Source organism: Thamnophis sirtalis, unplaced genomic scaffold, assembly GCF_051295495.1.
Source record: "Thamnophis sirtalis isolate CommonGarterSnake01/CBP01778 unplaced genomic scaffold, rThaSir2_p1.2 scaffold_3, whole genome shotgun sequence".
Taxonomy (NCBI): Eukaryota; Metazoa; Chordata; class Lepidosauria; order Squamata; family Natricidae; genus Thamnophis; species Thamnophis sirtalis.
Genome location: NW_028261383.1, coordinates 55824366 through 55844845, shown reverse-complemented (window position 1 = coordinate 55844845; position 20480 = coordinate 55824366). Strand labels below are relative to the sequence as shown.

Here is a 20480-nt window from a genome sequence, read left to right as displayed (position 1 = left end):
TTTGTCTGCTCTAAGCAATCATTTCCAGAAAGCCAATCTGTCTTGGATTTTTATGCCCCTGATTCTCAAAACAAAAGTAGTTCAAGAGTCATGGTAAAAGCCATGGTGGCACAGTGGTCAGAATGCAGTACTGCATGCTAATTCTGCTGACTGCCAGCTGACTGCAATTTGGCAGTTCAAATCTCACCAGGCTCAAAGTTGACTCATTCTTCCATCCTTCTGAGGTCAGTAAAATGAGGACACAGATTGTTGGGAGAAATATGCTGACTCTGTAAACCGCTTAGAGAGGGCTGTAGAGCACTGTGAAGTGGTATATAAGTCTAAGTGCTATTGCTATTGCAACTAGAAACATATGCAGCTTAAAGGGTGATTTTGACTGAGGATTTTGACATATAGTCACGTTTACTGAATCAGTGCAACTGAAAATCACAAACTGTTTGTAATCTGTGCTTTATCACATGCTGGTGTCTTTCAGTCTAAAAAGCAGTCAACATAGGTTTGCAGCACAATCTAAAATAATGACCATTATTGTGAACTTTCATGCTAATTGGTACTTTCTTTGATAGTTTGTCTGTAGTAGTAAGAGATGTAGACTGCTGGATGTTTGCTAAATGTCAACATAACATGCTACAAAGTAAAACAAACATTTCCTCTCCACCCCAGAGGTCACATAAAGGTTTTGGTGTCTAATAAGTTCTGTCTGAAGTACATAGCTACCTGACATTTCCATTCTACCTAATCTTGCAATGAATTCTGTCCTCCCATTTTCCAAAACTATTTCTTGTGCAAGAGGCTTTTGACTTTTGACCTAATTCCTAGAATGCTTTAGAACTTTTTTTAAAAAAAATCTTTTTAACAAAATGGCCAAAGCTACAATTTTTGATTTTTGCTATATACTCTATCACTCTGTAACCTCACAGAAGGAGTATTTTTATGCCTTACTTTGGGATTAAATTATAGCATGGGAAGCTACACTAAAGTTATCTTACTGGCAAGCTAAAATGAGATTATTCCACTCAATAGCACCCAGGATGGAGGAATAGTTGGTGAAGGTGATGGAACTTACTGAGATAGCTAAACTGACTTCTATAATCAAGGAATGGGCGATATCTACATTTATTGGTGATTGGAAAACTATTATAGGTGTGAAACAGAAAAAATATGATTGATAGATTTGATGTTTAGACAAGATAAATTATAGAAAAAAGAGAACCGTAACCAAATAGCAAGAGGAAATTTATAATTATACTTATAACTGCTGTAAATATCAAAAACTACTTTTCTGTATCTTTTTTCTTTCCTATTTTTCTTTTACTCTTTTCCTTCTATTGCATTTTTAGATTTCTTGTTTTCTTTTACTTTATATTGGCATCATCATTATTCATTTACATGACAGATGATAGGTAGGTAGGTATGTAGGTAGATAGGTAGATAGATAAATAGATAGATAAATAGATAGATAGGCAGGCAGAGACAAACAGACAGACAGGCATGAGCATTTGCTGCAAGGACAGTTATACACCAATTTGCTGAAGAAACAATGTTGTATTATGGATCACAAGGAATCAAAGAATGATTGTAGAGAATTATTTGTATTGTTTAACCATTAAAAGTATAAGTGTTCAGATAGGGAAATAATAGAACTTCAAACTACTGAGGATACAGTACAAGTAAGTTCCACATCCACATCTTATCTATTTCACAATAAAGCTATGCATAAAAAGCCATATTGCACAATGCACAAAAGTTTGGCAAAAATGCAGAAAAAAATTGACTAGTATTGTTTGTTTATTAGGATATTAATTACAATAGTTATGTATGTCAGCTCCAAAAGAACTTTGGCAACATCAGTTCTATCATACAGAAACTCCATTCATCATTTAGCCTATGATGTCATCTAATGGCATGTTCAAATTTCAACTGATTTGTTTTGCATGTGCCATGTTATCTATCTGTCTATCATCCATCTATCATCCATCATCTATGTATCTATCTATGTATCTATCGATCTATCTATCTATTTTTATATCTACCATCATTATACAGTTGGCTATCTCACAATATAGGATTCTGGGCAGCATATAATAAAAATATAAAATAGCAATATTAAAAACCATTCTACAATTAAAAACATTAATGTTATTATTTAAAGACTAGTGGAGAATATTAGGTGTTATACTGTAACCACTTCATCAAATCACTATTTCTGTGAAACATGCAAATCTGTTGATACAGCCATGTTTTGAATTTTGGAAGGTTGGCATAGATTGTGCCAATCACATTGGGGGAGGGGAACTCACTCTCATCCACCGAGTGGGTGTCACAGATACTACGTATAATTCATTTCTCTAGTTCTCAAATTTGGATATGTACTATAGATACCATATCCTCTTGGGCATACTGAATGGATGATGGAGGATCACATAACATTTATAAGTCCAGTAGTAAGTTAGGCTCTAAGTCTTAATCACTAGAAATATGCATATGTATTATCCAAATTTTGACCGCATAGCTGACTCTACTTAACTTTTTGTATAGTACATGAAAATAGAACCTGATACTTGGCTTAATGAGAAAGCTTCCTTCTCATCTCACACTTACATTTCTAAATTATGTATTGTAACATACCCACTTTCCTTCTGTCACATTTGTACTATGTAATATTCTATCTACAGTGCACTGATTATCACAGATTCTACTCATCAAGTAGCTATAATTGTAGACTTTGCATATCTCTTAATTTAATAAAAAGAGGATCATATTCTTACTCCCCACCAAAAAATTCCTTTGCAGTCCCTTAGTGTAATTAATTTTCTAAATAGAAACAAATACATTTTATGGCTTTAATGTGTCCAAGCAAAACTGATTTTCACAGAAATGCAAACATGTGATACCTGAAGACTTATCACATTACTAGTGACATCCTTACTGCAATCAGTATTCTTTTTCCTTCTTTTTTTCATAACTCTGGAAAGGTAAGAAAACAAAACAGATGAAGGAAAAGGTTTGAGCTAGGAAAATCAATTCTGTAAATGAAAAATTGGGGACACAGTTAAGGAAATCTGGAATAGCAATATGGTCTCAGACAACAGCTTCAGGTAAGAGATGTGATTGTACTGGCTATTACTGCTTATAAATCAAATATTCCACAGCTAAAATGGAAGATCTTTTTATGTAGATCTATACTGATATATCATCATTCTCATATCCAGTAAAAAATGGCACAGATTTCTGGAAAGGTCTGTGTTATGTATATAATTGACTGTACTGTACTGTAAAGACCCGAGGTGGCGCAGTGGTTAAATGCAGCACTGCAGGCTATTCAGCTGACTGCAGTTCTGCAGTTCGGCTGTTCAAATCTCACCGGCTCAGGGTTGACTCAGCCTTCCATCCTTCCGAGGTGGGTAAAATGAGGACCCGGATTGTTGTTGGGGGCAATATGCTGACTCTGTAAACCGCTTAGAGAGGGCTGAAAGCCCTATGAAGCGGTATATAAGTCTAACTGCTATTGCTAACTGCTATTGCTGTACTGTACTGTACTGTACTATACTATACTATACTATACTATACTATACTATACTATACTATACTATACTATACTATACTATACTATACTATACTATACTATACTATACTATACACTATACACTATACACTATACACTATACACTATACACTATACACTATACACTATACACTATACACTATACACTATACTACCACCTCTTACAATACTAGGCAACACAGTATGTCACAGTATGTCGCAATAGTAGACAAAACAGTTTCAACAGTAGAGACCTTCAAATATCAGTTCACCGACCAATGCACACCCAACAAATGCGCACCGACAAAACCGCTGTGACAAAACAGCGAAATTGAAAGCACACCCACTAAAGCGCGTCGACAAATGCACGCTGACAAAAGTACGCCATAGAAAACAATGCAAAAACAACGGTTGGTAACAACGTTAACAACCCTAACCCTAACCCTAATCCTAATCCTAACCTAAAAACCCTAATCACGCTTTTGTGGGTGCGGTTTTGTCAGCACACCTCAGTGGTCATGCTTTCGACTTCGCCGTTTTGTCACGGCGGTTTTGTCAGCACGCATTTGTTGGGCGTGCATTTGTCGGGTCACGCAAATATCTAGGGTCTATCATATCTTAAGACTTAAAATGGACACCTAACATTAAAAAGATCATCAAAAAGGCAGAACAAAGAACGTTCTTTCAACTCCAACTCAGAAAGCTCAAACTGTCCAAAGAGCTGTTTATTCAGTTCTTCAGAAGAATTATTGAGTCGGTCAACTTCACCTCTATAACTGTCTGGTTTGGCTCCTAACATCCTGGACATAAATTATTTCAACTTCTATCCTCAAAACAATGCTATAGAGCATTGCACACCAGAACAACTAGACACAAGGCCAGTTTTTCCTGAATGCCATCACTCTGTTAAACAACTAATTCTCACAACACTTTCAAACTATTTACTAAGAATGTATTACTATTATTCTTCTCATCCTTCCCTATTATCCATTTCTCCCACTTATGACTATAACCATATTGCTTGTATTTTTATGATTTATATTGTTCTGTTTGTTTCCTAGTATGGTTTGATTGCTTATTAGTAACCTATGACTATCACTAAGTGTTGTATCTTATGATTCTTGATGAATGTCTTTTTTTTCTTTTTTTCCTTTTATATACACTGAGAGCTTATGCACCAAAGACAAATTCCTTGTGTGTCCAATCACACTTGGCCAATAAAGGATTATATCTTATTCTATTGGACTTTTCAATTCCAAGTTAGAGTCTGAGAAAGTTTCATGCTTTCAAAGAGATGACTTGATGATTGCATACTGTTTGACTTGTGCCAGAATGAATGACCAACTCCACTTCTTTGGAAATTGCATGGAAGCTTTCACTACAATGTTTGTTCTAGTCCAACTCATTTACCTATGCCACATATTTTTAAAAGGGAGCATGACAAATGTGAATGCGTATCTCCAAGAATGGCTGATAGGTACCATATTTTTCACACTATAAGATGCACCAGAGTATAATACACACCAAGATTTTGAAGAGGTAAACAAGAAAAAAGGTTTTTGCCCTCCCCGGCCTGCAGGGAGGGGGGCTGTGTGCCAGAGGGTTTGGGAGATCTTCACAGTGCTCCTGGGGGCTGGAGAGAACAAAAATGGCACTCCTGGGGGGTTTGGGAGGCCAAACATGAGCCCATTTTTCACAAAAATGGGGTATGCAGAGGGTTTGAGAATCCTGCAGAGTGCTCTAGAGGGCTGGGGAGAGCAGAAATGCCCCTGATTTTGCAAAAAAATTGGACCATTTTTTGCCTCCAAAACCCCATATGCATCATTTTTGCCCTCCCAAACCCCTAGGAGCACTCTGCAGGCCTCCCAAAACCTCTTATGTCTGTTTTTGTGAAAAACAAGTCTGTTTTTGGCAAAAGCAACACGTGGGGTGGGATTTCCAGAGGCCAAAAATGGCTGTATTCAGTGTATAAGACACACCAACATTTCCACCCTCTTTTAGGGGGGAAAAGTATACTCCGAAAAGTATAATATATTTTATGTCCCACTGAGCAATGTTAACTCCTGTTCAACATCAGATCTCACAATTATTATAAAGATCTACAGATAGTATCATTATATCCAAGCCTTGGAGTAGAGCCTTGAGATTACATAAGTGTTCCTTGCTTAGATAATGTGATGGGAAAGGCATCAAAATCTTGCTTGAGACTTTCTTTGCTCCTTCCTTCAGCTAAATTCCAAACTATGACATAACATATGGCAATACTGTCATTAAAAACCATTGTCTTTCCTGCCCACCTTATTTGCTTGCCCTGTATCCAACACAACATTCAGCTACTCCAAGGGTGGTGCTACATGTCACCTTTTCCCTCCTGGCAATTTCTTTTCATTTCTCTCCGAAATGTGAAGACACAGCAGAAAGAAAAGAATGAAGGCTCCAGAGCACAGTGTGATGAGTACTGACAGTACAGTAAACCCTGGGCGAGGCGGGTGTGTGTGTTATATTTACTGTCTGTTATGGTTGCTATTCTCTTAAAAGTTCTGCATCAGTTTTTGAATATCCAATTGAATTTGGATGCTTGAATTATCCAGAAACAAAACTGAACCACAAATTATTGATGATGCATATCTTTACGTTCTACCCAAACTGCAGAGATCCTGTAACTGATATTTAATTTGAGTAGTGTTCTCAAGTCTAGTTAGAAAGTTATACCAATAGCAATAGCACTTAGACTTATTTACCATTTCACAGTGCTTTTACCCACCTCGGAAGGATGGAAGGCTGAGGCAACCTTGAGCCTCGTTAAATTTGAACTGCCAAATTGCAGTCAGCTGGCAGTCAGCAGAAGTAGCTTGCAATACTGCACTCTAACCTCTGCCCCACTACAGCTCTTAAAGTTATAGCTCCAAATAAAAATTACATTTGAGAAGTTTTCTTTAACTGTTTTCATATTTACCTAAACCGTTGATTCCAAAAGCCTAAAGAAAAATTAAGCCCATTTAAAGTTCTTTCCTTGTTTTATTCATCTATTTGTCTCATACACTGAAAGACTCAGTTGTTCTCTAGTACCTGTGCTCCATTTCATCTTTTGCTTCCTGACAATTATTTCTCATTGTTCTTTCAAATGTGGCAACATGGTAGGGAAGGGAGCATAGAGTTTCAAGGGCGAGAGTGTGAAGAATAATGACAGGACATCAACCTCCAATTATAGTAATGGGCACCTGATTTCTAAAATATTCATAATCTGTCAGAGCAATCCAGACAGCATTTTCTGTCATTGCTCTACCAAAGTAATCTGGAATTCGGAGCTCATTCTCAGCATCTTTTGCACAAAAATTTCCCAGGAACAGGAAATTGATCTGCTTGACCTGAAGCCTCATTATGTAATATCCGGAATGCTGGGGCCATTGTGAAACTCTTTCATGTTTGCATGGGAAGAACAGGAGACTGGAGGAAGAGCTGTCTTTGCTTTTGTGTTCAGTATGAGATTAGCTGGTTGCAATCTGAACCTGACAGGTTTTCGTCAAACAGCTGCATTCATGGGGGGACACGAAAGATGATGGTACCTGCAGCATTGTATAAACCTGTCCATTTTGAAGGTGCATACAACATCAATGCATGAAGAAGATTAGGTTTATATCACACAGCTGCAATTGCCACCTCTCTCTCTCTCTCTCTCTCTCTCTCTCTCTCTCTCTCTCTCTCTCTCTCTCTCTCTCTCTCTCTCTCTCTCTCTCTCTCTCTTCCTCCCTCCCTCCCTCCCTCCCTCCCAACCTCTCTCTTACACACACACACACACACACACACACACACACACACATCTAAGATCCTTTGCTTATTCCATACTGGCAATTTGCAGGGCTAATTAATATGTATGGTTGGATGTGGCTGATTCATTTGTAGTTCAGTAAGTAGTGCAAGGGAGATCTTTTAGAATATTTATGATTGGGCTTGAGACTGAATGCTCACTTTGGTCTTGAGAGGAAACCTCTCCACACCAGAAAAGGTGGCCAAAGTCTTGGAACAGATTTGGCTCACCTCAACTGCTCAAACACCACTAACCAATATGGCATTATTAAAAAAATGTTGTTTTAAATCCCTATGGTTGTTCTGGTCAGATACTAGTTAAGCAATTAATATACTGTATGTGAGACCCTCCTGAGAGTTGATGGCAAATAATCAATCTATCAATCATTGGGTGAGATCAACCACAGAGACTCTAATCCTGTTTTGCATGCCTAGGCTAAATAATCTGCCCAGGGCTGTTGCCTTAAGGGAGATAACTTCTGATAGGATCAATGCAAGATCCTCAAATTATTTTTTCCAAATATTGCTTGTGTAATGGCCAGCCAAGATATTTTCTAGACAAAACATGCACAAACAGACCAACAGATCCTGAAGCCCAGAGACCAAGCAGCAAAGGGAAGCACTTTCAAGCCCTTCTCTCTATTGCTTTAGGGAAGGGGTCTCCAAACTTGATAGCTTGACTTGTGGACTTCAACTCCCAAATTCCCAAGAATTTGGCTGGGGAATTTTGGGAGTTGAAGTCCACAAGTCTTAAAGTTGCCAAGTTTGGAAAAGAGTCTATTTTAAGGCACCAAGGAGAGCGCAAAGATCTGAGGGATGGAAAGGCTGCCCTCTCTCTTCCTCTGTAGAGCCAAGACCCCTCTCCTTCGCGACGGGAAGCCTCTCCGGGTCGCCCGCCCTGGGCAGAACAGCTGTTCAGGAGCGAAGCCAAGAAGGGAAGGTGACGAGAAAGCAAGTGAGACTTAACGGAGGAGCCAGACGGATTCAGCACCCCGGAGGTAGACAGCGCCCCACCGTCGGAGCTCTGCTACGGCGCGCAGGTTACAAGAGGCTGCCTTTCCTTGTCTGCCTAAAGCACTCTCATTTTTCTGCTCCTCAAAGGACTCCAAGCCAGACTCTCGCTCTCCGCCTAGCGTGGAGCAATTTCGGCGCACGCTAGCAATCTTTCCCCAAAATCCCCCATTCTCAGTTCCGACGCCGGTCTCTGTGAGTCTCAGAAAGCTTCTGGGGCTGGGCGGGGTGAGAGGGAAGGGGTGGGGTGTTCAATTCAAAATGAAAAGTCGCCTCGCTTAAAACACGGGCTCGAAAACAGCTGATTTGGAAGAAATGGCACTGAATCCAGTTGGACAACTGTTCGAACCGCTTATTATTTCCAAGTATGGGGCAGCGTAATTTTCATCTCAGACCACGACGCAGATTTGAGTCTCCGAGGATTGGGGGGGGGGGCTTCCTTTGGCCATTGCTTTGATGCAATTGCGGAATCTTAGCACCCCGAGGGAGAAATTTGGTTTGGTAAGCGAGGCACGGACTCTCGGCCGCGATATTAAGACAAGCCACGTGGAATAAAGGTTTTGTAGCACCACCTATCCCACACCTTGCAACCCACGCCCTGCTCCTCCCAGTTCGCTCCAGTTCGAGGGAGGCGTTACAGGCAGCGGAGAAAAAAAAAACGCTTCTTCCCGGATTCCAGCATTTTATTGAAGCAACTTGGTAAACTGGCTACGTTGCCAGAGAAACAGATCAAGCTCGGGAAGCATCGAACTGAAGGGGTTTGGATTTCCATTAGAAGACCCACCACCGCTAACAAAGTGCCTTATTAGAGAAGACACTTTGAATGGGCTAATTGCTCTCCCGGTCGCTCTAGCCATATTTTTTGTCTGTGCACTGAGCGCTCTGCTGGTTAACCAATTTGCACGCCCCTTGAGGAAGTGTCCCAGAACACGTCGCTGGCGATATTTTCCTAAAGTTCACTTAATATTCCCTCCCCACTCCTTCAAATGCTTACAGAGAAGTTAAGGGAAAAAAGCCACGCCATTAACTTAAAAGAACGACCTAATTCAGTTCTTCCGAAGCCTTTGGAGCAATTGAGCATGGTAACCCCCTAGAAGGCGGCCTGTTCCCTAGAAACTGCGGTAAAAGACCACGGCAGTTTGCTTGCCTGCTCGGTGGTAAGAAGGAAGATCTATGGTAGAACCGCTGTCGTAGTCTTTACCAAGTGGTCATTCTAGCCGAACGCGAACCACACTGCGAATCTTTTCATCGGTCTCCATCCCCAGTAACTCCTTTACGCGCGAACGCCACGATTCCCATGGCTTTCGAAGGAGGCAGCTTCGAAAAAATTGCTCGCCTTTTGGCAGGGATAGCGCACACGAAAGGGAAAGCCAGCAAAAGCGAAATCGAGAAGGCAGGTCGACGAGCAAAAACTACCTGGAGATAAAAGCGTGGGCCCGAAAGCAAACGGAGGGCTGGCACTCCAGGCGGGTAGCCTGGGGATCCACTGCATTCCCTGCACCCTGAAGGAGTTGGTGCTGCTTTCAGAGAACGGAAGGGTCAAATGGGGAATGGGCTTAGACAACCTTTTCCAACCACCCTGTCAGTGAAACGCGAGCGGAGAGCGCTTCCGCGCACGCTCGATTTATCTTTCTCTCCTCGGCGGTACAATCGCGCCTCCATCCAAGCCACGGGTCTCCCACCGGGCGCTCGGCTCTCACCGACCACCTGCTGCTGAAGCTGCCGCCCGAGTACGCGTCCTACCTGGAAGAGCCTGAGGATGTTGGCCACCATAATGGAGACGGAGCTGGCCGAGGCGCCGATGACTCCCAGCACCTTCTCGGGTTTGACGAAGACGGGCGGCTCGCCGTTAGTGCAACGCACGTCGGAGGTGTCCTTCTGGATGAGCGCCTGGACGAAGGTGAGCGACTGCTCCAGCGCGTAGGTGTCTCGGGAGCAGGTGTCCAAGATGCGGGCGCCCAGGGTGACGTTGGGCAGCAGCTCGGGGTCGCTGTTGATCTGGTCCAGGGCATAGAGCATGGCCTCCAAGCGGTGGACGCCGTCCTGCTGCTGGATGTCCCCGCAAGGCGCGCCGCTGGGTCCCCGGGCGTGGACCGGGAAGAGGCCGCCCAAGGTGATGTCCCCCTCCAGGCGGATGGAGTGCGGCGCGTACATCTCCTGGCCCCGCGCCCCTGCCCAGCACAGCCACTCCAGCAGCAGGCACCACCAGCAGGGCAACTTCGGCAAAGTCGGTGGCTGCACCCCGCGGAGCCCCGGCCCGAGCATGGTGCACGACGAGAGCGGAGAAGGCGGCTGAGTCGGCGGAGGAGGGCGCCAAGGAGCGGACTGGGCTGGGCAGGGCTGGGCTGGGCGGAGCTGGGTTGGGTAGAGAGAAGCGCCCGATCTGGCGGGGTCCCTCCGCGTCCCCCTCCCTCTGCGATTGGCGAGGATTCCCCCGGGGGCGGAGAGCGGCCAGGCGTGGAAGAGAGTCCAGTCCAGTCCGGCGCCAGCTGCCGTCGGCGTTCTGCCCGCCCGCGCTACCTTTCCTGCCGCAGCTCAGCACTGGGCGAAGAGGAGGCTCGGCTGTCGCTTTAAAAGCTTGCTCGGCTCCTCTCCGCCTCCTGCTCTCGTGCTTTGCCCACCTCCTTCGCGCTCGCCCTCCTCTCCCCACCCAAGCCTTGCCTGCCTGCTTCCCGCGCGTCATTACGCAGAGCTGCGGGCCGAGGTAACCGACGCTCGGCGAGGGAAGCCAAGGCGAGGCGCAGCGGTGGCGGAAGGGAAGCTTCAGGGGCTCCTGGCACCAGGGGATGGACGGCACGCCGGAGGCAGGCAGGCAGGCAGGCAGGCAGCAAGCCTCTGTCCCCGAGCGGATTTAGATCGGTGTTTTGCTGCTACGCTTACCCACCTGTTACCCTTCTAAATGTATTTATATTTTATATTGTATAATCGTCTTCAAAGAGGATCATCTCTCCGTTGTGCCCCAAATTCCAATTTCCTTGGAAGGGATTGTGAATATGGGACATCCTAAGTGATCATCGAGCTACTGGGATCTTAATTCTGTACAGCTAGGCGACCTCTGATAAATTCCTTTCTTATTAAAGATTAGTTGTTTTCAGTCTCCTGTAATCATCATTTTGTAATTCCCAGTCATCAGATCATCTCGTTAATTCTGGGTAATATTGTTTCATCCAGCTATGTGGTACATAACTGGAAGGGCTCTAAGAATTACGAGGAGTTACAGTAATGCAGAAACGGAATTATGTCATTTCTGAGTTGCCTCTTCAAAGAAACTGTCCTTCAGTTGGGATGAAGAAACTAAATACCTGACCCAGAGTCATATTTCAGCACCTTGGGCTGCTATGCCTTTTCCTTCTGTGAATGGATCTAATATCCTTCTAGCTTGGTCTTTTTATTTGATTTAACATTTTAATCTTGTTTTATCTTCTTTATGGCATGTTGGATTGTGTGGATTTCTAATGCACAGTTTAGACGTACAATTGGAAAAGGAGGCTTTCCATAAATCCATTTATCTATTTTATGAACAGGAAGGATAAGATTTGTTTGTCATGATATTATGAACTGTTCATTAAAGTAGCTTACAAAGCAAACTATGTATGGATTATAGGATACAAAACTATATTAGGAAAGGCTGGAATGAGGAATGTGAAAGGCTGCTGGCAACCAGCAGTTTCTATAATAAAATGAGATGTGCAATACAGGGCTTGGAATATGGGAAGGTTCTTTGTATGAGATGGGTCCAGAACCTGGGGCTGGATGGAACACTGTGTGTACATTTAACATTCAATAATAGTAAAGGTAAAGGTTCCCATCACATATATGTGCTAGTTGTTCCTGACTCTAGGGGATGGTGCTCATCTCTGTTTCAAAGCCGATGAGCCAGCGCTGTCCAGGGTCATGTGGCCGGCATGACTAAATGCTGAAGGTGCACAGAACGCTGTTACCTTCCCACCAAATGTGGTCCCTATTTTTATACTTGCATTTTTACATGCTTTCGAACGGCTAGGTTGGCAGAAGCTGTGACAAGGAATGGGAGCTCACTCTGTTATGCAATGCTAGGGATTCGAACCGCCAAACTGCCAACCTTTCTGATCAACAAGCTCAGCATCTTAGCCACATCGCATCCCTTACTAGCATTCAATAGCACAGTCTAATTTTCAGTCAATTTCCAAGATCTCCCAAAACATGCTACATATTTCACCATAAACACTCTGGCATGGTTGGGCACATTTCCTCATTAACTGTTACCTTATTTACCTACCAGAAATTAAACTTAAAATCTTGTACTGGTCTTTTCTGGACAATAGAGCTGTGGTGGCACAGTGGTCAGAATGCAATACTGCAGGTTACTTCTGCTGACTGCCAGCTGCCAGCATTCGAATCTCACCAGGGTCAAGCCTTCCATCCTTCCAAGGTCAAGTAAAATGAGAACCCAGATTGTTGGGGGCAATATGCTTACTCTGTAAACCACTTAGAGAGGGATGCAAAGCACTGTGAAACAGTAAATGCTATTTCTGTAAGCCAGGGGTTAAACTCAATTTCATTGAGGCCCACATCAGGGTTGTGCTTGTCCTTGGGGGGTCAGGGTGGGCATGGCCAGGGTGGGCATGACCAGCTCAACATAACTCAGGAGAGCCTGTGGCAGTCTGAGCACTCTGCCAGTGAAAACCATCTCCCAAGCCTTCTGCAACCCTCTGCCATGTGAAAATGGAGCTCCATTTTTGCTGGCAAGGCACCACAGGCCAGTCCTTCACTGTCTGGAGGTCAGCCTCAAAGATCTAAGCACCCCATGGGCTGGATCTGGTCCCCGGGCCTTGAGTTTGACACCCCTGCTGTAAGCAAATAGGACTGAATATATTCATGGATTCCATATTCAATTGTTGTCAATATGTATTTGTATGATTTTTTTCCTCCTCCATTTTGAGTTGAGCAGGCAACTAATAACCATTTGGATATTATGGTTTCTATGTTGTAGCTGGTTGTAGTTCATATGATGCAGTTCAGTTTATTCAGCATTTGTACACTTTGCATTTTTTTTTTAATTATCCTCTCTATTCTTTCAACCAAAATCCTAGCTTTGGGGGGCTTTTGTCTTAAAGTGTGACCCTTTTTGTAAAGTATTATGGTTCATCACATAGTCAGCCAGCTGTTTAGACTGAATTTGGCACTTTGTCCACCTATCCAGTCTTCGCCAAGGACTTGGTGTGGGCAAATACTGTTTGATGGTCTTGTGGCAGGAAGTAAGCTTTTCCAAGTAAACTTGCCTTTTGCAATTGACTAATGGTGATTTTGTCAATGCTGATGGTATTCAAGTGGTGCTTCAGTTGTTTTGGGATTGTACCCAAAGTGCCTGCTACTATTGGTGCTATGGTAGCAGGGTTGAGAGTAGAGTCAAACTTGGTTTTCATCCATTGTGGGTGAGAGCACCTTACTCACTACTCCATACTCACACTGGCTATCAAATCTTTGGACAAGGACTATGACTCTTCACTACTGGTTAAAAAAAAGGATTATATGCAGAGAGACACTCATTCTCCTATGTTTCCACATCACAATTAAGTCATTTGCACAGAACACTTAAAGCCAGGTTGAGACTTGGCAGTTGCTTTTCTTCTCTTAGTCCTCATGTTCTCTCATTACTCAACAGATTCCCGAGAGCAATTCCTCACTGCAAATTGAGCAGACAACCCAAAAATAGATCTCACACCAATTTTCTGCCCACTGCTCTCACTCATCATTTGCTGACATGAAGGAGGAGAGAAAAAGAAAGAGGCAGTGGACAGCAGGCGAAGAATTTACTCAGTAAGGGATGAACTCATTTGGAATCTGGGAGAGAAGCCAATCTCGGAGGAATCTTTATGTAGGTAGTTGGGTGGGACAACACACCCATATATCTTGATCTATTGCCATAACTGAAGGATCTAGAGGCTTCAGTGACAGAGCTGGAAATTCAGATAGAAGACCACATATATATATGCAAGATGACCATTGCTCCCATGTTTGCCTCTCCTCATAGGACTGACAATGGTTTTTTTCATCTTTTTATTTGCAATTCAGCAATAGCTCAGCTCTCAAAGAGAGTACACAATACAGCAAATCCTCAGAGTTATTCCCAGCTGTCAAAGAGTAAATGTTGACAAAGTTTGCGAGATCTTCCATGACATTTGGATTAAGACTTTGAAAGTGCCCAATTCTATTAAAAGGAGAAACAGAAAAGGCCAGGAAACCACCTCACAGAATCAGAGCAAGAAGGAAATGTCTCTTTATGATGTGTTCTAGATTCTTCTCAGGTATCAGTGTCAAACTGCATGGTCTAAAGTTGCTCAAATATCTCCTACACCAATTCTATGTTTTTTTTATAAAAAAGATAAGAGCAACATTTACCCTTTTTCAATTATCTGGCACTACCCATTGTCCCAAAATAAGAAAAGGTTCAACAAGGCCGTCATCAATTTCCTTCAGTAGCTAAAAAGCAATTCACCCAGTAAATAGTGTCGCTAGGACTTGACTATATTTCTATCAATTTCAAGCTTCCATCCTGCCTATTAATTTCCTCTTCTCAGCTGCCTGCTAGAATGTGTGCCCTCTTGTTGGGGAAGACTGTGTCAAAATAGGAGTTAAGTGGCTCTACCTTTATCAACATTTTGCAATCTTCATTCAAAGCTGATGATTTTTTTAAAAAAAAGTTTCCTTGTAGTTGGAAGATATCAGAAGGAGCCCTTTCCATTGTTCTGAATCTGAACTTGCACTGAGTTTTAGCTTTTCTGACACCATCTCTATAGATCCAGGCTTTCTCTAGTCATTCTTTCTTGATGACATGGTGTCCTTCCCACCTTCTGTAGGCATCGCTGGGGTTCTACAATCTTCACTAAGCTATATTTCTAAGTATATTCTGTCATCTATTTCTGTTGAAATTCTTTGCAGTCACGCTTTCATTAAAGGAAAAGGTAAAGGTTCCCTTCGCAGATATGTGCTAGTCTTTCCTGACTCTAGTGGGTGGTGCTCATCTCTGTTTCAAAGGAGAAGAGCCAACGCCTCCATGGTCATGTGGCCGGCATGACTAAACACCGAAGGCACACGGAACACTGTTACCTTCCCACCAAAGGTGATCCCTATTTTTCTACTTGCATTTTTACATGATTTTGAACTGCTAGATTGACAGAAGCTGGGACAAGTAACAGGAGCTCACTCCGTTATGCGGCATTAGGGATTCAAACCATTGAACTGCTGACCTTTCTGATCGACAAGCTCAACGTCTTAGCTACTGAGCCACCGCCTCCCTCTTGCACTTTCATTATCTACTCTTTAAAGCCATTCTGCCATATCTCAAGCTCTTTCTGCCATTAGTGTCCCCATGCCCAGAATCCTGTTTCTTAGTGCTCTGAGATTATTACGATATCCTTTTAGGAAGTTCAAGATAAAGTAATTTTCCCACACTCCATATTATTTTCCATCACACAAGAACTTTGCATTTCCAGTTCTTCAACTAAGTCATTCTGCTTGGTTAGTATCAAGTCAAGGATAATTGATCTTCCTGGGCAATCTTCCCTTCCCTGAAAGTAAAAGTTGTCAGATAGACAAGTCAGGAATTTCTGGGGAGGACATGATTGATAGATCTTGAAGTAATTAAAGTGGCCCGTCACCATTGCTTCTTGCCTCTTTGAAAGATCTGCAACTTCTTTTTTGGAAGACATCATCCACATCTTGTCCTTGGTTGATCAGATATTGCTAGCTGCTAATTATAGTACTGCTTATAGTTATTCCTCCACTTATTTTAACCAAGATGCTCCCTTCAATATTACCATATGGAAGGAGAAAAGAATGGGCTGATGGCCAGCTTCTGTACTTCTATCTTCCTTTTTCTTTTGCTGGTTTCCCCAAGTGGCAAGAGGGCAATAGCTTTTCAGAAAAAGTGGGAGGAGGAGAGAAGGGGAAGCAGCAGCTGAAGCCATTGTTCAATAGAGAGGAGGCAAGCGAACAAACTTACTGAAAGGAACTCTTAGAAAAGACACAGCCAGAAGAAGAAGAAAAACAGCTTAATAGTCTGGATAACTCTTAAAGATAAGACATTTTATATAGTTTTCTAAAGTGAAATGATCCACGATTGAAGGTTTGAACCTCATAGCATACAGTGCAGCTACTGTAAGTGCATCAGATGCTTCACAATAAAGTTGAAGCCAGTCACATACTGCCTTTGGTGATCATTGTAACTTCAGTTCTGGGGGACTGAGGAACAGCTTTGAAGTTCACTAAACAGGAAGAAGACCAGCTGAGATCTGAAGCTACATTGAGAAGAAAAGATAGCATAACTTGAACCTAGGGAAAAATTGGGGGCCCTCCCATCAGAAAGAAGATGGTTCCTGGCCAGAACAGTTGCAAACTGCATGAGGCTACTGATGCAACATCTGGCTCCAAAAACCTATAGCACAAAAGTTGAGAATGGAAGGAAAGATGGCTCAGAAAGCCTGAAATGTATAGATTTACAACTTTTGAAGTCAGAAGGAAGGAGCAGTCTTGGATACCAGCCTCCAGTCATGATCTGGTCTTCTGAGGCCATATGGATGACTGTGAGCTTAGTGGGTAGAAAGGACTAGAGGGATGTAGAAAAGCTTAACAAAAGTGGTCCAGGCAGAATTCAAAGGGAAAATAGGGATGGTTTAAATAAATCAATATAGTAAGAAGGAAGATTAGGTTGTAGAGATAAGTGGATAGAATGTAGGAAGATAAATAAAGTAGTACAGGATAAGTAGTAAAATAGAATAACAAAGGGTAAAACTGAGAAAATAAACAATTTTTACATTGTATAGAGATTTTTTATTTTGCAGGGTAAATTTACAGAGTTCCTTGTCCTTTGCATTGCTTCTTCTCCTTTGAGAAAAGCTGCATCATTCAGTGCTATATTTGAATTATGAAAATAGAATGCAACCACAATCAATGCTATTCAACCAGGGCACCTGAGATCTAGAACCATTCTTGAACTCTTTTTACCAGATTGGAGAGATATGCTTGCTATAATGGCTAAAAGTCCAACACATTATGATTTACAAGCCACTTGACTGTAGGAATTCCACTCTATACACAAGACTGATGGAAGTTTCAAATAAATAAGATGAATAAAAATTCATCTTATTCCATCAAAAATATGGAACATTTCAGAAAATTCTAGTAGTGTCATTTGTACCAAGATTCTACATTTATTCATTGACGCTCTGTAGCATTCATCTTTGACAACTTTAAGAAGTATGAATTGCAACTCCCAAAACTCCCAGTTAGCCACATTGAGGTTGAGAAACACTACTTGGAGCATGAAACAAAAGAAATATCCCTCAGTTGCAACTTCCATGGATTGAGGGAAAAGAAGAGTCAAAGTAAATGACAATTTGCCAAGCCTATTAAGAAATTGCATATAACTTCTCTTGCCCCAGTATTGTTGTTTTTCCCTCTGGCTTTCAAAGTATATTGTACAATTCCCTTTTCCGGCTAACTTAATAGCAGAATTTCAGAACTGCAAGGCCTGAATTCCACTGAACACATAGGGTGCTTATGTTCAAAAATAGCCCATTTACAATCATGGTTTCATTACAATTGGACTTCAGGATGGAGGTGGGCAAATTACCATCTCGGAAGAAGCAGTTGATTAATACTTCAAATGAAATAAATCTGCTCACCATAGGCATGCTGAGGTAGGCATGCTCCAACAGAGTTGCGGTTGGGGTGTTATGATTCTCATTTATAATTATACTTTCCAGATATATTATTCTTCTCTGTAAAAACCACCTTAAATCTTGGTTCGCAAATTATATGGTTGGGCCGTTGCTGATAATGTATAGTTTTGTTCAGAACACTGAGCCTCCATCAGTCAAAAATGTGAACATTCTAAAGATTTAAACTTCAATAACACCATAGTGTTGAAACCAAAAAGAAAACTGGCTCATTCAAGCCATCTTTGAGTCTATCCATCCTAGAGTCTACTTGTGTTCTCTATTTGGGTTGTGTCAAGTTTCAATCAAGCTTAATGAAGCATCATGAGCCCCTGTGGCACAGTGGTTAGAGTGTAGTACTGTAGACTACTTCTGCTGCCTGCTGGCTGCTTACAATTTGGCAGTTCGAATCTCACCAGGCTCAAGGTTGACTCAGCCTTCCGTCCTTCCAAGGTGAGTAAAATGAGGACCCAGATTTTGGGGGGCAATATGCTGACTCTGTAAACTTCTTAGCGAGGACTGTAAAGCACTGTGAAGCAGTATATTTATTTATTTAATTAATTAATTAATTAATTTGTATGCCGCCCACTCTCAAAGAGTATATAAGTCAAAGCATTATTGTTATCTTCTCAAAATGTTTAACAAGGCAACAGCAGTCCCCCTTCTTCCCCCTAAAACTAAAGTTATGTGATTAGGTTGCTCCTTTTAGATCTACTTCACAGTATTATTCAGCCTCATCCAAGAGGAAAAAAAATCAGAGGAACCTTTTGGAATGAGTTCCATAAAAGAGGCAAAGAAGACCCTTTTCCTGCAGCATTGACTAAGAGGTCATTTAGTCTTGCCTGTGCATGTGCACTACAATGCAAACTCTTGGGAATCCCACAGAATGTGCAGGAAGCAGACATCTGAATTCCTTCCCAGGATGGGCAGTTTCAGCATCACTGAACAACCCATACAGAAAACCAGTTCAGAAAGACTTTGGCTTGAACCGAGGGCTCTCAAAGCCTATGTATCACAAGCCTTGACTGCAGAGAATCCTCTTGGATCACTCATCTGGTTGAAAGGACCAGGAAATATAGAAAAGTTCCTTTTGCTATAGAGCTGAGGTGGCATAGTGGTTAGAGTGCAGTACTGCAGGCTACTTCAGCTGACTGCTAACTGCAGTTCGGCAGTTCAAATCTCACTGGCTCAAAGTTGACTTAGCCTTTTATCCTTCCAAGATTGGTAAAATGAGGACCCAGATTGTTTGGGGCAATATGCTGACTCAGTAAACCGCTTTGAGAAGGCTGTAAAAGCACTGTGAAGCAGCATATAAGTCTAAGTGCTATTGCTATTTCTGCCACCGGGATCTCCCAACTGTTTCCTGGCTGATAATAAGTTAACAGAGACCAGAAGTAGGAAAGGATCCATACAAAAAGCTTGCTTTTTCCTCCCAAATGTCAATAATTGAGACAGACCAGTGCCGAAGAAAAGTTCATTTCATGACACAGAAGTCTCCTTATCTGACCAGCAGTTGAGAGAGATCCCATATAGGAAATGATGTCTTCTTTCACCCCATTATCCTCTTCTCTCTTGGAGAAAACCAGACCAAAAGACCTTCAGAGACAACTGTTAGGAAAAGATGGAGAGAAACTTTCCTCATATTGGTGACAAAGTACTTCCAGCACTTGATAATTTTATAGCCTCCTCACCAATATTCCAGAGCCAAGAGAGCAATGATTTGGCTACATCCAGAAGAACTATATTTTTATACTTTAGTATTGGCTCAGAGATGGTTAATGCTAAGCTGGGATACATCGGTTTTGACTAGATTCTCTGATGCCTGAAAATTGGTTAAATGGATTAGGGCAGGTATTACAGTGCTTTACTGTACTCAAAATGGTGAGGATAATTTTCTAAGACCAATGGATCCAGGGACAGCCACATAAAGAAAATCCATACGCTGCAGAATCTACCAAAGAGATGGAAACTGAAAATTAACATACTGTGACTAACAGGATGTGACTTTGCTTGTCCATTTCCTTTTCAGTGACAAATGTCACTGACATGGTGATGTCAGCTTGGATTGATGTCCCCAAAGGAAAGAATATTTTGTACACACACACACACACACACACACACACAGAGAGAGAGAGAGAGAGAGAGAGAGAGAGAGAGAAAGAGAGAGAGAGAGAGAGAGAGAGAGTGGGAGGAGAGAGAGAGAGAGAGAGAGAGAGAGAGAGAGAGAGAGAGAGAGAGAGAATATGAATTACATTTAAGAATTAAAGGACCTTAATTAACATTATCAGGACAATCCAATCAGTGCCATGTGAAAAGCAAGAGAAAGGCTTACCAATGTTCCAATTTTAAGCTTTTATTTATTTTGAGACTTATTTAACTCATAATATCCAATAATAATTAAAATCAAGTATACAGTAGAA

The 20480-nt window shown here is 42.0% G+C and overlaps 1 protein-coding gene across 2 annotated transcripts in view; it reads right to left on the bottom strand.

Moving 5' to 3' along the window:
- Positions 1-10758, bottom strand: part of GRM7 (glutamate metabotropic receptor 7) — a 466740-nt gene extending 455982 nt beyond the window's left edge. For both annotated transcript variants that reach the window (XM_087708909.1, XM_087708910.1), the window contains exon 1: positions 10106-10758. In XM_087708909.1, coding sequence (XP_087565035.1) covers positions 10106-10627 — 522 coding nt within the window. In that variant the 5' untranslated portion in view covers positions 10628-10758. The remainder of the gene's footprint in view (positions 1-10105) is intronic.
- Between the last annotated feature and the right edge of the window lie 9722 nt (positions 10759-20480).